Raw genomic sequence first — 18,347 nt, 5'->3', positions numbered from 1 at the left:
AAGAATACAATGTAAGATCTACTTTAAAGTTTTAATGAAAAGTAATTAAAAATTCAAACTACCACATATCATACATTAGTTCAACCGTAAAATGTTTAAATTCATTACATTTGCAACTGTTGGACACATAAAAGTAAATAATTATTAGGAAAATAAATATTTCTATTTAAATTATATCATTTACTTAACTTAATTTGAATCTAAATAAACTTTAATTCTAAATAATATAATTTATGAGAGTTAAAACAGACTACTTTTAATGAGTTGAATATAGGCTACATTATATGCTTACATGTAAGTGCATATGAAATATAAATATCATTAGACAGTGTGTTATACAGCAGGCCTATATATACCATTGCTACTTTTGCACGCAAAAGCTACCATTGGTAGGTGCATTTTTATTTTTTATTACACGGAAGTTATCAAATGTGGAAAAGAATTCGTTTATTAGTATAAAAGTACATTCGTATGTGCACTCAAATCACACCAATTTCAACAAAATTTAATTTCTACGACTGTTTCAAATACAACTCAATATTATAAACTAACTGCCTTCATACTCTAAATTATAACATTTCGTATATCGTTTTAATCGTTATACATGGTATATTTTTACATATAAGTATTGATTAGGAATCAATAATAATATTGAATTATATTATTCTTTACTTTATTTGAAACTCGAAAACAATCATGGATACATTTTATAGTAATATGCATAATAGATTCATGTAAGAACGACAAAATATATTTCATTATCAATTTTAATAAAATTAGGAAGTAAAGATCTAAAACTAAAAGACTAATCAAACTATTTTAATATTTCTAACACCCCGAGTCTTTTGAGCCCTAAACTTGAAGAACATCAAGACATAAAATATAACAGCGATAATAAATGTTTATGTATCTTTCTTTAAAAACCTTAAAATGCTCCAATAAAAATTGAAATATCCAACTTTATGTTGAAGAATTGCTGTAAATTAGTTTTCATTTATATATTTTACTTCAAAACTTAAAAAAATTAAACTTTATAAAAGACTAACCAATATCCATACTCAATTGATTAAATTCCTATAGTTTACACTTTTTCATAAGAAATAGATGTGACCGGGTTTCTTTAGAGTAAACTATATATTTTCATACGTGCTGTGAAATCAATATATTAAAATGAATACACATATTAACTATATTAAATGTATTAAACACTTTTACAAAAATTGATTGTTTTCTAGTCAATAGTGTTATAAACAGACAAGAAAATAATAAATTTTTAAATATTTAGTCCGACTCTCCAAAAGTTCTAACAGTTCTAACCATAAAAATGTATTGATTTTTTTTTTATTTTTACTAAAGTAATTAATGTTTTATGTTCAAGGTCTGATAAACAATACTTGACAAAGATGGAAATTTTGACAACAATACCCATGGATGTAATTTTTTTAGAAGTATCTGGATTAGGGATAAAATAATTTTAGTGTACAAGCTTATGTAGTATAATAAAACATTTTCTACTTACTATTTACACTTTTGTATTTGACCTAAAAAGTTTTAAACGGATATATCTCTAAAGTTTAAAAACATAAAATATAAAGTAATTCAGTTTAATAAAGTTTTTTTTCTTCAAATTTTAAGTGCTCACGAAAAAAAATATAATCAAATCATACGTCACACGAGTCTTTTAAACTTCGCTATTTATTTTATTAATAAAATATTTACAAATAAAAAAGAGGTTTTATAACAAATATGTAAACTATAATTATCAACGTTTTCCCTAAAATACCTTGGTATTTTAAAACTTTTCAGATTTTAGATTCTAAGCAAAGCGATTAATGTATTGATTTTACAATGGTGTTTATGTTTTTTTTTACCTTTTATCACCTTTTAAGGCAGTAAAAATACTTCGATTTTAAACTTCTTTTAGTTTCTGATAACGAATTGGATAAAGTTATTGGTACTTTGTGGGGTCAACAGTAAAAATTTTAGTACTTTTCTAAATAATCGGTGGAAAAAAAATTAAGGAAAAGCAGAAAAGTTTATACAAAACCTATTTTTGACAAACAGATTACCGTAGAACTTAACATTATCACTGAACGTTTTAATTATTATTATATATATATATATAATATAATTTTTAAAATATTTTGACTTTTTGAGCTATTTATAGAAGAAATTTTGATTTTTGATTATTGCCTCAATGCAAATTCTAGACTAAATTTTAATACAAGATCCTGTATAAGTTTTTTTTATATGTGAAAAAAAAAAAACATAAAAAATACATAACCATTATTTTTTTTTGTATGCGTTTGAAATTTAAATTTTGATGAAATTGCATATTTGAATGATGAATTATGATGTTCATTATTTGCCTATATAAATTAAAATATTATTAAGATATATTTGTATAGGTCAATGGTGCCAATCAACGGTAACATTTTAATTTAAATGTGTTTTATTTTAAAATGTATAATACCTAAATTCTATAAATACAGTACACATATTATTCAATAAGTATTAATCATTATTTTGTTTAATGACTTGCTTGATAATACTTACAAATTAGATAGGGATAGGTAAAGTCTTTTCCTTATAATTTTAAATATAGACATATAGCATTTTAAACATTTAAACAGATTTTACAAAATATTTTCGGGACATAATTTTACAAAAGAATATATATATTTTAATAAAACTATCACCTGATAAGTTGTAATCATACTATCATATTATTGATAACTAGTTTTAAATCGTATTAAATTTATAATATTCAAACATTTGAACTACATCACAAATTGTATTATGCCTAGTTAAACTACTTAATCCTTAAGGTACTCTAATTAATATATTAATAAACATTCAAGTATGTATTTAAATGTTGTATCTAATAATGTAATATAGGTAGAATGTATAGTTCGGTGCATATTCATATAATTCATTTTTCGTTGGTATCTAATCAAATCTCAACAGAATTCCGTTTCAAAAAAAATTAATCAAAATCTATTTTCTAAAAAATTTAAAAGGTGTATTATTGTAATATACTTACCAACCGAAGAGTAGATATCAAAGTAAAAACCACCTAAAACATAATTTAAAATTATTAATATTATTATTTGGATCATTAAAAATATTCAAAACTAGATCAATGGAGTAGCCGATTACAGGACAAATATGACAATTCGAATCAGGTCGCAACATGTCCTTTATTAGGCAGATAATAATTTAAACTTCTAAACAGAGAATGGCAGAAACCAACGGTTATCTAAAAAACAGTTTCGCCAAATGGGTGACCAATCATATAAATTTAATTAACTCCACGAATTTAAGTCATTTTTAACATCTGATATTTATAATTTTTATCAATGATATAAATAACATATTTAGATAATATTCTAGGTCTGCATTATTTGCGAATAATATAAAACTTTTTAGATATCAGATCTAAAGTTAAAGACTTAGATATTTTTCTTCTTGTGACCATACAAACATCGAACATATCAATGAAATCCATAGTAAAGCAAAATGTTTACTCCAGTATTTAAAACATAATCGCATGATCTTATTTGCATGCATGTTTTGTCTTTTTCTCTCATACAATCGATTTTTGAATATGATTCAATAATCTGGAACCCCCATCGAGAGTATCTTATAAAAAAATTGGAACGAATCCAAAATCGATTTTTACAGTATGTTGGCATATAAAGCAAACAACGCTGATTTACTTTTACAATCATTATTAGCTTTAAAATGTAATATTGAACATTCCAAAATTTACTATCCTGATATACTTTGTTTTAATTACTATGAATGTCCCAAACAAAACGTTAAAATCCATATCTACATTCTATATTCCTACCTATAATTGTGACTATTGTCTCTTCGCACCAGTTAACCGAATTTTAACTTTAAGAAGACCCTATAACCGCAAATGTGTTGTCTCTTTCTTACTAACAAAATTGCGTTTAGCAAAACACATTTTGTGACCTTAGGTCTAATATTAAAGTAAATTTATCTATTATCAAATTTAAACGTAAGAATATTATCTAGAAATTTGCATATACTTTTATTGTTATTATCATTTTAAAATGAGTTATAACAATGTAAAATATAACAACTTTGAAATATTCATAACTCACTTTAAAATGATAATATCAATAAAATCATAAGTCATTTTTTAGATAATATTCTACCTTTAAAGTTTTTAATAGATAAATTTACTCTAATATTAAACTAATATTACAAAATTTGTTTTGCTGGAGGAAAATTTGTCATGATGTACGTTAGTAAGACAGAGATTACACACTGCAGATGAAGGTTAAGCGTCCACTTAAGTAATAAATTTAATATTTTTTCATTCTCTCTTAGAATTAAAACATTATTGTATAATAAATAATTGTATATAAATAATAATTATGTCATAAATGTTTTATTTGATTCTTTATAGTAACCTGTTTTTATTTTATATACTGAAATAACTTAAAATATCTTTAATTAATGGCCACTGGGCGTTTATAAGTAAATAAATAATGTACCCGAATAAATAAAATTAAATTTATCAATATTCATTGAGTATACAGTATAAACTATAAAAAGTATAAATAACATATTTTCATAAAAATTGATTAATTTGTTTAGTTTTCTTTTAAAGATACTGCAATCAAAAATAAATAAATTGTTATCATACAGCTATAATTGTGGTCTTACTCAAGTCCTCATAAATTTCTTTTACTTTATTTTTGCCAATAATAAAATATATATTTTATACTATATTATTTAGTACACATAACACATATAATATGTTATTCAATAGCTTTATTAATTTATATATTATGAATTATGCATAGTTATTGTTTAAAATATATATTAAGTCCATTAATTACATACATTTTCTACTTGAAACCCTATTTAGTAATTTTTACGGTTTCATAAAATACTTTTCTGCCAACTATTGCTAACCGTTGCCAAAAATGTTTGATTGTATAGTTTTTCAGATGTCCATAAGTTAAAAATGGTATAAAGATAGTTCGTATTATTGGCACTTATTCAATACTCGTAATAACAAATGTGGATAAATATTAAGTGTTGTGTCATAGATAGATTAATAAGTTAAAGTAATCATGCATACATATTAATCAAATAAATGCACAGTCTAGTAAATATTATGCTTTGAATGTTTTCACGCGTACTGTTATTTATTCAATAACAAAAACATTTTTCAAATTAAATGACAGGAGGATTTGATAATTATCATAAAAGTGAGATTTTTTTTAAATTCGATTTATGACTTTCAATAAAATGTCATTGATTCAATTTCGATAATTAAGTTTATATTATCTTAATTTATTAAATTTAACTATATTTAAAAATATATTTTTCTAAGATACGAATAGGTATAAGTATGTTCAATAATTTAACCATGTTGTAGATATAGTGTTTTTTTTTTTTTATTAATATATTAATAATAATATTCACATATAATTTACCATGAAGTATAATTTACCACACAGTATAATTTTACCATGAATATTTTAGTATTTAAAAAAATACACATAATATAAAAATTGTACATTTATTCTGATCTAATACTTATCATACTATATATTTCATTGGTATAAACAAAATATTTTTTAGTACCACAATTAAAATTAAAATTAATAATTTTTTTTGAGAAATATATTTAAAATGTAATGATGTTTACATAATTTACATATGTAAACATATATTCAGAAATAAGCTAAGAAAAAAAATTTATAGAAAATAAACGTGTATCTGAATACTAATAAACACCGTGATTATATGCAAATCAACTTTTTCTAAAAACCACACCCATACAATTATTTCATCCTCATTTCGTCAATATCTTATGTAATATTTATAATATCTGTTTACTGATTCCAATTCAGCCTACGTGTATTGTCGGGTTATACCATAAGACGCAACGTTCTGGGTCATGAATCTTGCATTGTAAATCATCATACAAATATTCTCCACTATCGTTCATCTAGAGAAATAATTTTTCTGCTTTCATTTGTGATTTGTAGTCTTATTATGCATTAAAAGAACAGAATATAATTATAATATAATGTTTAAAATAAACTCAATTACACGATGAATTGGCAATTTTAAAATGTACACAATGGACGTAATATTATGTTAGAATAATCTTGTAAAACCTTTGCATACATGAGGTTAAGACAGTAAAAATTGTATATATTAATATTTAACACTTTCAGTTTATCGATAATATTTTATCATATTACACACCAAAAAATAATTATAGAGAGAATTCATTTATAACCTTTTTACATACAAAATGATTTTTTTTTAGTCTTTTTTTTAGCCTTTTAAAAAATCAAAACTTTTTCCAGATACAATATTATTTTACAATATGAATAAGACAAATTAAACGTTTTTGTTAATGAAATTTGTAAGATTTTTTGAAAAAAAAAATTAACCTGAAATTTATTTTAACGAAAAAAACAAACAAATCAATTTTAGAAACAACCAATGGCCAAGTCGCAGAGGCTTACTCTCAATAAAATTTAAAAAAAGTAATTAAGAGCTAGTTTTATAGTAGTTATCTTAGTTGATTTGTTTTATTAATTTTTATATTCATACATGACATAACATTATAATATCTAACATATAATTCAATTACAAAATAATTATTGGAATGTTTTTTAATGAAGAAACTAATTTTTATTTCATTTTTTATAACAATTGTACTTTAAAAACGAACATCTAAATAATTATTCAATGTTTAAACCGCTTTCTAATATAATATTACATTAATATGTGATTTATACAATTTAACGATATTGTCACATCTATATAATATAAGTACCTACCTAGACACATAAATGTCAAATTATTATTTTAACTAACCTTAACATAATTCTACCAAGTTTATTATTAACTCGAAATTTAATGTAAAGTAATAAAATAATGTTTAACAGCGTAATAGATGTATAATGTATACCATTAAATAATTCTATTTTCACTACACGCACATATTGTGTTAATCCTTATGATTCCAACTGTCACTCAAAATTTTACTTAATTAACTATTTTAAATGTATACTTAAATTAAGAATATTCATGATTAATAACATATTTTGATTTTAATATAGTGCGTGTACAAAATTAATAAGCTTATATTAATTGTGTAATTATAAATTATAAATAATACATTTAAATTTGACATAAAAATACATATTATTCGTTTTTTGTATTCTTAATAAAATTGTATCTAAGTACCTTATGAATAAATTTTATTTAAAATTAATAAAACAAAATAATTCATGCTCTAAAGGGTAAAAAAAATGTCTTAAAACTACAGTTTAAAAAACACATGAATTATTACTATTTAAACATTTTCGATTATACTAAATTATTAAATTACATAATTCATAAAAATAAACTATTATTTAAGATTTTTTAGACTATAGTTTAATAACTGCATTAATATAATTGCATTACTATCTTATTACACAGAATAATAGTTAAAATATCAAAAACCTAATATAAGAATAGTATCTTTTATATTGCGGACATAAAATGAAATAATTTTCATCATAAATTTTAAAATATTTAAAACGGAATTAGTCAATGAATTTATTTTTAATTTCTTCAACCTTCTTGTTTTAAGTAATTTTATTTTATAATCATACATGATAAGAGACGGATTAGTATTTTATATCTTAACCTCAGTAAAAATTAAATTTTAAATACCCCTAAATTACATAAAATAAAATTGACACTATTTTTATGCTATCCATATCGTTCTAATACAATAATTATAAAGTTCACCGGAAATTAAATAACGTGCTAAATAAATTATTACGATATTGCTCCGTATACTAAATAAGACAGTTAAATACATGATTACAAAATGTATATTTAATATACATATAATTGTATTTTAATATATTTTTTATAAAATAAAAGGTTTTTCCGTAGATTATAATAAATTATAATTAGTTTGTATCAGTCATCAACATTTGTATAACATTAATAATAACCAAAAACATAAAAAGAAAAAATCTGAAAGTAGGGTTCTAGGAAATTTACTCCCAAACTCCCAAGCGTATGTGGTTAATTGAAATCAAATTGTTAATTCCCAATAATTAGTACGGAACTTATAAAAATGATAACAATAAATCGCGAAATTTAAAATCATTAATCAAAATGTAATTAATATTTTTTTAAGCAGTCCATACATTTTACTTTATAAAAAACTACATAACACTTTACCTTTGTCTATTTTTTAAGAATAAGAAAGATACTTACATTAAAACCATAAAATGTTCTCTTCTATAATATCAAGATTTTTTAAATATTTTAATAAAAAACACTAAATATTGGATACCTACTATTAAATTTAATAAAACAAAATATAATTTATATTTTAGTTCTTACATTGAGTTTGTTTTTATTATTGCGTTTTTTGTATAATCTTTTAATCATTGAACATTCACGAGTACTGTAAAAATTGCTGAATATCAGTTTCACTTGGTTATACTGTTTCAGTTTCATATACTTTTCCTTAATGTATCACCAATTTAACAAATAACCTCATCTAAACACACAATTATAAAATTCTACACAATGATGCTTTTATTATATTTCAAACGGATAGTTATCAGAATTTTCTAGCACAGGCGGTAAATAAAAATTAATATCGGTTTATCTTTTACCGACATAGCCACCGGTCATAATGGCAAAACTTTTTTCCTCGTACTCCTCTCCTATCCACTCGCCTATCATCGGTTTTCCTATAACTCGATAAAAGGTCAAAGGACGAAATGAAATAATGTGGACTGTGGTGACAACGAGGCCAACTTTTTCTTGTCGAAAATAATAGCCTTACACTATCTACGCGAGGTGAACGTTTCAAAATCGAATTTATCCTCGCAACCTCTGCAGTCTATACAACTAGCGCGACTACGGAAATATAGGTCCAGCTATAAACATATAGATTACTTTTAAGATTAAACGAATCAAAAGTTTTACCTAAAGTTTGTTTATATTAGTTTACATATCAACTCATTATAAATAACGTGATTTTGTAAACCACTTTTTTCGATTTTATAACTTTATGTTATGTATAGACGACACATCATGTTTTTCAATGTTTAACCAAATATAGTTTCCTTAAACTTAATTTTTCCATTTATTAAAAGTTTATATAATTTTTAATAATATTTAGAGATGCATACTATCTATCATAATAAGTAAGCATTAAATAAATAACTATATGTATTTTAACATATTATTATAATTACATAATTTTTGTCATATTTATTTAAATATTTTTTACCATTTATTTGAATATTGTATTAACAGAGTTTATATTACATTTTTACATAACTCTAGTTATGAATTGCATATATCTAATATTAAATTTAAGAATTATTACCTAGAATGATGAATATTACAAGATATTAATTATAGTTTGTAAAATCTCAACTATACCATTCTACACTAGTTTAATAACGTAAATATAAAATTAATATTTAATAAATACTATAAAATTACATCTTGGTTTACATTATTTAGGAGAACACTTTGAGTAGTTTAATTGTTTTTCTTCATAATGTTTAGCTCGAAAATAAAATATTTGTACTTAACAGTCAATATAATTATTTTTTGTTTACTTTTGATAAATGTATCACGATAATAATTTTCACCGTCATGATTGTGAAAAATTAAAAATATTTATTTTCCTACTTTGTTATCTCATTTTTACAGCACTGTGAAAATTTTAATCATCAATTAAACATTCATCAAAATAACAGCAATTAATCTAGACATGCAAATAACTCAAAATAACGTATATTATAAGAAAGATCTTATTATGTTTATTTTCAATTATCTTATTTATCAATGATAATTTATTACATTATAGTGTTTGTATATTCTTTGTACATGCATTCATCTATTACAACTTTCGTTCTACAGTGACTTAAACAATAGTTGTTTTATATACCTACAATAAATAAATTATTTAACGTCTTTTTGACCAACACTTCTCTAAGAAAACTCAAAAGAAAACTTTACTTAACGATTTCATTATACACTATTTTAGAGACGAACTGACACTATGTATAGTTAAATACTATAATATGTTTACAAATTTTTTAAAACCTTAATATTATAATAAATAATTTTATTTAAATTAAATGTATTATACATATATGAATAAAAATGTAGATATATTGGTATATATGCATATTTTACCGTGTGTGACCGTGGGTTCTGGTGAATACATTGTAACGAAATAAAGAGCCATACACTGAAATAGACGACGATTGTTGTTTGATTAAAGTAGATGATACATATAGTTTTACATTACCGATAGTCATGGACACTCGGCCTATAAATAAATGCGTTTATACTAGTATGGGGTTAAAATCCCCAATGTTTGATACAAGTTATATTTGTTTTGGTGTTTTAGTAGTAATTTAAATAAAGAAAGTCATTTATGGTTACCAAATATAATTTATAAGACTTAAAATGTTATTTATAACAATTAAATATTATATTTTTATTAAAAAAAAATATACGTTATCTCTAATATTTAATTCACAAACTTACATACGAATTCGTCAAATCCCACTGCCATATTATCATTTATATTATAAAATAAATGTATATTGGTTAATACTATAAAGTTTATTTTTACTAACTAGTAAACTTGTTAAGTACTTGAGTCATAAATATAAAGCAACTCACAAAGTGAGCAGTCCGCTTAATGATTTTTTTTCAAATTAAGTTGTTTATATACAATTATACACTCTTAATTAGTACTATTTTTCATGTATATACAAAATATTAAGATATAAAACAAATCTTTTCTTACAAATACTTTCAAATTTCAAATTCTGACATATCCTTACATTATTGTTTAGTTTGTAGTTTATACAATGGGTATGTGCAACGAGCCGTTAGACTTTTATTGCCATTTTCACACGGTTTTTTCATTTGTAAAGAATAAAAACTGCATTACCAAACAAATAAACAAAAAAACATAATAAAAAAAATATTAAATCTTTTCCATGATCTGTATTTTTCACCCTACAAAACACATATTAGTTTAAGAAAGATATATGTCTATGAGGGAGAAAGTTGGCACGTGGAGGCATAGTCTTGCTTGTAACATACCTTATCGATAATTCAACCACACAATGTAATTTTTAACAACCATTAGTTAACGTTTCCTTATCGAGTTAAACTAAATGGCTTTTGATAATTCAAAATACAAAAATATTTTATTTTCTTATACAAGTAAATAACTCACTAATTCACTAATTCAAAGCAACTAATGTTGAATTTTAATGGAAATATTTAATTCAAATTAAAAAATAAGTATTCAAGTAATAGTTGGCCATGTGAAAAAAAAATATTTTTTTGGTATAGATACTATCAACATTATGTTTACGAAAATGTTTATTAAAAATGTTTACAAAAACAATAGAAATAAATAATAAAGTACTATATTTTTTAGATATTGTTGGTTATTTAAATGTATAAGAAAAACATGGAATATCTTTTGTTATTACAGCTAATTGAAAAATATATAAAATATTTTTCGTTTAAACAACAAATAAGCGCAAAATTAAAATTGAATATATTTTTTTGAACAAAGATAGAATTTTTTCCCGCTAAACTTATGAATATAGTTTAAAAAAACAAAAGATCCGGATTTTAAAATATTTATACAAATCAAATGTAAATTAAAAAATACCTTGAAAAGTATAAAAAAAATAATTGTAGATCTAATTTGTATGTATCGCAGACAATTTGTATAACGCGGATGTAAAGTACTTATGAAGTTTTACATTTGAAATCCCAAAGGAAATAAACACGAAGAAAATAACTCTCTCCCCAGCTGAGCTCTCGACTATATCATATTTCAAAATCTTTTGTGACAGGTTATATGACCATCTGCCAAAACCATGTATTTAAATCGTATTTTGGTAAAAAAAAAAAAAACCCTGAAACAATTATAACAAAATTACATAAGCCATTTTGGTTTTTTATTATAAGATACACTTGTGTTGGAATAATATTTTTCGTAAAAATATTTAAAGTTTGTAACGAAATAAAAACTATATAAGAGAAATAAAAATACAGTTATGCACACATACCATAACAAAGAAAACCAAAACAAAATCTAAAAACTACTGTTTGATCTTAATGTTATCTGATTGGAAATATCTCACTTATTTTTAGTACTACCTTTTGTGGTGTCAAGTTACAAGCGTTTCACTTATTTAATCTGTAAATATTTATATTTTTGATTTTAAAGAAATTTAAAGTTATTTATACAGAAGTAGTCAACTAATCTAATAAAACAATATATCTAATATTTTATGTATTGGTGCATATTGCACTCGTTTGATTAAAAACTCATTATCAACATCCACTAGAACAATATTTTAAATTTTAAATATTTTCTAGTGGAATTCAATTAGTACTTACTGAAGTAAATTATATTTAAAAAGAAAAATCATTGTAATTTTACAATGAATGTTCTCATTAAAATTTACTTAGAAATGAATTATGAACACATAAATACCATAAGCATATTTTTGTTATGTTACGCAATATAGTAAAATGCATTTCCAATATTCTGATCACAATGTAATACTGATAATAGATTTTATTCACAGTGATTTCTGTTTGGTGAAAATATTTTCTTATGCGTAATTATTAAAAATTGTAATCAGCGCACAACATATACAAGTAATTTATTGTCTTAATAACAACGATAACTTAAGTATTAGATTTCTATGTACTTCAAAAAATTGTTTTTTTGAAAAACCTTTTTAATCTCTATTTCAATTATTTATTTATCTGATTTATAGAATAATATATTAACTATAATATAAATATTAACTTCTATACTATTTTATAATTAAAAATTAAATATACGAAAAAAATTAATATTAAACACTTGTTTTCGCCTAATTACTTTTTAAAATTGCAATGTCATAACATAGGCTATAGTTATAGTTTTAGGTATTAAAAAACAATAATTCTCAAAAACCATTACATTTTAATATTTCTATTAAAGTTAAATTACTAAACCATCATTTAAAAACCCAAAATATTAAAATATGTCAACTGTCAAGTATAATTGAGTTCTTACACATTTTTTTTTCTGAAATGAATCACTTTGTAGTTAAATACTATATTTTTAAATTTAAACCTATTGTTATTTAATACATGTATTAAAACCGGCCAATATTTCAATATAAATATTTTTTGTAATTATTTAATTTAATTATAGTGTATTATTAAAGCTTTATAGATAAGATTATATAAATATTTGTCACGAATATCAGAAATAAAAATCCTAGGAAAAATCCCCGTTTTAAAAGTACCAATATCATAAATTGAAAAACTTATTATCAAACATATTAAAATAAATTAACAGCATAATTTGGCATAGAACGGGTTTCAAAATTGTCTTATTTAATATTGTTATAATTTAGCAGACATGCTAAGAACGAGAGTGCACAAATTTAAAATTAAATATTGAAATTGATAAATGTTGACTTTTATAATTTTAACAACTCTATAGTATATATTAATAATTTACATTTTTAACGTCAGTTATAAAAACGTATCATAGATCCTATAAGATATTTTTTTTTTCATCTTATTAAATAACTATCAATCGTTTATATACAACTATAAAGAAAATGTGTATAATTATTTTTATGTATTTAAATATATATTAAATGTATAATAAGCATAAAAAATTTAAAACTTAAAATTAACAAATTACATTTATTAACTCACTTCTTACTCTAATTATTCGAATACTATATTATGAGTATTAAATAAAACATTTAATTCTACATACCCACTATCATAAGAAACTTAACAAAAAAAATCAAACGCGCCAATACTAAACGTATACATTTTTTATTGCTATTTTTTATCGCCAGATTTCAGAAGAACTACTCCAAACGACCAAATTCCACCATCAATATCTTCCTAAATGTTAAAACAATGTCGAAAAAAAGAGAAATCTAAAGAATAGATTGGGTGAATAGCCAGAAAAGAAATATCAGGCCCTATTGTTTATCCAGGCTATTCGTGTGTGACTGTCCTCTCTCTGCAATAGCGTACATATCTAAATGGTAAGCGAAATTCCAGGCTGATACAAATAGTCGTTGGCTTTAAATTACACCCCCATAACTTCTCCACTCCCTACCATGAAAACAAACGCATACGAAATATTCGGTTCGTAAGTATTTGGTGTTTACGGGTCAAAGAGCAGCTGTTCTGATTTATCGCATTAGTTCGTTTAGAACACGCATCTAACTCACGGAAATAATAAAATTGTGTACCACATTAAAGTTTAAATGTCACCCGAAGTTTCTTTCGGAAATAAAATATGTAAAATTCGTACAACATAGATTCCAAGAGACGAAATATGAACATGTCTGGTCAGAATCTGCGCTTTCCATATTGTATTGTATAAAAGGAAAACAGAAATCATTAGAACAACTTTTCAAAAAGAATCATTGATAAAAACAGTAAAAATACATTTATTAAATATTTTTAAATAGGTGTATAGTCATTCTAACCTTACCGTAAAAATAAAAATAATATATTGGAGCCTCAAGTTAAAAACAATATTAAATAAGATTAACACAGAAGTAAAGGGCGATTACAATAATAAAAATGTATAATAAATAATCATGTGTTTATATTATTATCAATTATAACCAAAGTTTATGCACATTGATCGTTTAATTAATATGTATACCTAAAAAAAGTTTATTGATACGTTAAAGAGTGATTTCATAATATAAACACCTATTTATTACGAAATTGTGTCGGTAAATATTATAAATATTGTAATATTTTTAAATTTTAAATTTTAATAGAAATTGACAGTGATAAATAAAGTTCTTATTGGAGTAGAAGTATAGGCTTTATAACATGAATAAGAAAGAACAGTGAAAAACTTTTTACTACGCAATATGCATTTTACGCTCAGGTATTAGACTATATTATTACAGCAACAAGTGATAATAAAATGGTTGTCTTATGACATTTTGGTTTGTATTTTTTTCATAAACAAAATATATAGACAGATAAGATATAATACAACTTTTTAAATGTCGTTACAAAATCAATTTAATTTTAATCGTCAAATAATACTTTAAAATAACAATTAAATATTTTAGAATTTTCTACATTTATATGTTTCTCATATTTACTTATTATACTTTACTAATAAGTTTCATAAAATATTTTTCATAATTACTAATATTCAAAAATCAAATTTATTTAAGTTTAATTTAGGTAAACAGTTATTGAACGATGTCACAATTTTATTTATTATAATTATAAGCTGGTAACAGATTACCGGACCTCACTACAATAACTCGTAAAAAGATGGAGTTTTATGAAACCCGTGAATTATTTAAATTTTTTAAAGTATTCGATAAATAATTGTTTTATTAAATATAAATCATTATTCATAAATAATATTATGAAACGCCATATTATTCAAAAAATAAAGTACAATTTATTGATATAAAAAATGATGAACAGTGATAAAGGTTGTAACAAGTTTTACTAGGACATTTATTAAATTGTCAAGAGGTTAAACATCTTGACTACGCCTTCTTTTAACCACTTTATACCCTTTTAGAACACGTAATTGTAATGAATAGAGAAGCACCAGATCTACTTAGATTTAAAATGTCTTTCGACTTTCAGCTTACTTAAAAAAATATAAATATTCCATATCATTTTTCATTTTTTATAATATACAATAGAATTAAAATATACTAATTTATTTTGTTATTGCTTAGAATATTTTTTTAAGTAGTTTATTTTTGTAAGGTCTGCAAAAACACATACAGTTCCATTTAAAATCCTATTTAGGCATCTAATCTAGATTGAATGCTAAATAAATTATCATATTGTCAAGTAAAGTGCAATACTATTGAAAAATATTTTAAATGAAGTCTTACAGTAAGAAAATATCAAACATGTTTAGTAAATCATTTGTTTCGAACTATGAAAGTTGAAGAACTCTAGAGTTAAGAGTTAATAAATTAATTTTTTTACCCGGACAAATGACAAACATATGGTTTTTGTGTATGTGATCAAAAATATTATTTTCTGCACGTGATATTTTTATTAATGATTATTGTAAAATTAACGTTTAGTAAAATATTATATTAATTTATTAGAGTTTAACATTATATATATAATTCATCAACCATTGCTTTGGAATATTGTAAAAATAAATAAATAATATGCACAAATAATATATTAATTGTACTCTCGTATGATGGCTACCCCAATGGTTTTAAAAACTACTATAGATTTTATTTAAAGTTAAATATAAATTCACTTATAAATGTGATGGTATCAAGATAAACTCAATATTGAACAGGCATTCATGCGAAACATTTTCATTGATTCACATTTTACACACTATTAGCGATTTCCCGATCCGCAATTAAATAGTTCCACGAAAGCTTTATGCTGCAGTACACCGCGTATTCGTCTCTGTCACACTAAGTTCACTGTAGACGCGTATTACCGATACTTTTATTTCTGCCTCGTCGAGTTCGTATCTAGAAAACGTTCTCTCTTTTTCCTTATAAGTCCCGAACCGAGCTTAAGCCGTAATCGTAGTACATTATTATAAGTGCAGTGGTCTATAATACCACATATATGTTTCGATCAAAAGTATATAATATAATATACACTACACTTCTATAAATAATTTTGTCAACATTATATTTATACCACGGTGGTAGTGGCAGCGATGATGATTGATGATAAAACAATATTACACAATTTCGATAAAACCTCACAAAAGAAGTATTTTTTTTTTATTTTTTTTAATGCATCGTCATATAAACCGTGTTTGCACTGTTGAAAATTAGCACTTTTCGGGACTTTGGTAAATATTAAAATACATCATTTAACCGGTTATCTAGCACGTAACAATTTATTAGCTCAATGCACCATAAGATTTGATATAACAATATTATAAGACCGATTGATACGATTGTCCCCGTTACTCGCAGTATACAATGACTTCTAAGACTTAACGATTTCAAAAAGACATCAATTATTGTGATATATATATATATATATATGCATGTAAGCGTCACACGGCACGTCGTCCGACTGATTAATGAATCCGTCTGAACAACGAGAAAAGAAACACGGTCGTCGGATGAACACAGATATCGCGGAGACACCGATTTCTCTCTTCCCGGACAATCCAAGCCACAATGACGACCAGCGCGAGCACGTCACTCAATCATAATTGGTGGTAACATCATGACGACGTTAAAATAATTGTAGTGTGTCGCGGAGTGGGCCCGACAGGATCTATAATAGGACAGTGCGCCCGAACCTCGGAATCGTGTGATCGCGCATCGCATCAACTTATCCGGATAGGTCCTATGTAATCGTGTATAATATTTACTCACATTTCATCGGAATACGAAAGTGCTGCGATGATGACACGTATGTACACACAAGGCTCGAAAACGCTAAGACGAACTGATCGGAAACCGTACGTGGTTGGCGGTCGGGGAGAGGTGGCGACAATATTATATTAAAATATTATTTTTTCAGACGAGACGGCACGCAGAGCGTCGCGGGGGAGGAACGGTGCCCGTAAAAACTGTACGAAGATCACAAGCCGCTGGCAGCGGTGACGGCCGAGACGGAAACGAGTGCGACGGTCGGATGACTCGAGCGCGGTGACGGGCCGGCCAACGTTTGAGTGGTCGCCGAGCGGGAAACCCGACAGCGAATGCATAAAACGGACTCGGAAGAACACGTCGCGTCGCGTTCTCGGCAAACCAGCTGGTGGGGGGTCGAGGGGTGGCGACGAGGACGACAATATTCGAATTCGACGTCGGCGCCGGCGACGGAAAAAATGTCAAAAATAAAAACGTGTAACTTCGCGTAACGGCGGCCACTAGGCCCGCTGGTTGACGCGGACTGGTGATAAACTGACGATCGCGGCCACGGAGACGTGTGTGGACACGCGGATGGATACGACAGACGGACCGGCCGCCGGCGTACGTGCGCGACTGACTGACACACTGCGTGCGTATTCTGTGGTTGCGGCCGCGGTGGCGGTGCCGGTGGCGGCGGCGGCGTCGTCGTCGACGCCGTTGGCGGTAGCGCATGGCAAGTGGCCACCCGTATCGACCCCCATCGATTGTGCGGCACAGCGTCCGCCGCTGCCATCACCGCGACGGCAGCAGTGGCGGCAACAGCCACACCGTCAAATCTGTAGCCGGTGGACCGGACGGCGTCTTTACGGACGCGTCGACCGCGAC

General features: G+C 25.5%; 2 protein-coding genes across 2 annotated transcripts in view; one reads left to right on the top strand and one right to left on the bottom strand.

Annotated features, from left to right (window-relative positions):
• The window catches only part of LOC113552359, a 37,619-nt gene extending 36,147 nt beyond the window's left edge, over positions 1-1,472 (top strand). The window contains 1 exon segment of the mRNA XM_026955262.1: positions 1,379-1,472. Within this exon segment, the coding sequence (XP_026811063.1) occupies positions 1,379-1,472 (94 nt within the window).
• Positions 1-18,089, bottom strand: part of LOC113560408 — a 108,238-nt gene extending 90,149 nt beyond the window's left edge. Inside the window, exons 1-2 of the mRNA XM_026966266.1 lie at positions 17,484-18,089; positions 3,044-3,076 (exon numbers count right to left, since the gene is read on the bottom strand). The gene's annotated coding sequence lies outside the window, so the exon portion shown is untranslated. The remainder of the gene's footprint in view (positions 1-3,043; positions 3,077-17,483) is intronic.
• Positions 18,090-18,347: the final 258 nt, after the last annotated feature.

This window comes from Rhopalosiphum maidis, chromosome 1 (genome assembly GCF_003676215.2).
Source record: "Rhopalosiphum maidis isolate BTI-1 chromosome 1, ASM367621v3, whole genome shotgun sequence".
In the NCBI taxonomy this organism is placed as follows: domain Eukaryota; kingdom Metazoa; phylum Arthropoda; class Insecta; order Hemiptera; family Aphididae; genus Rhopalosiphum; species Rhopalosiphum maidis.
This window is presented reverse-complemented; position numbering and strand designations above follow the sequence as displayed.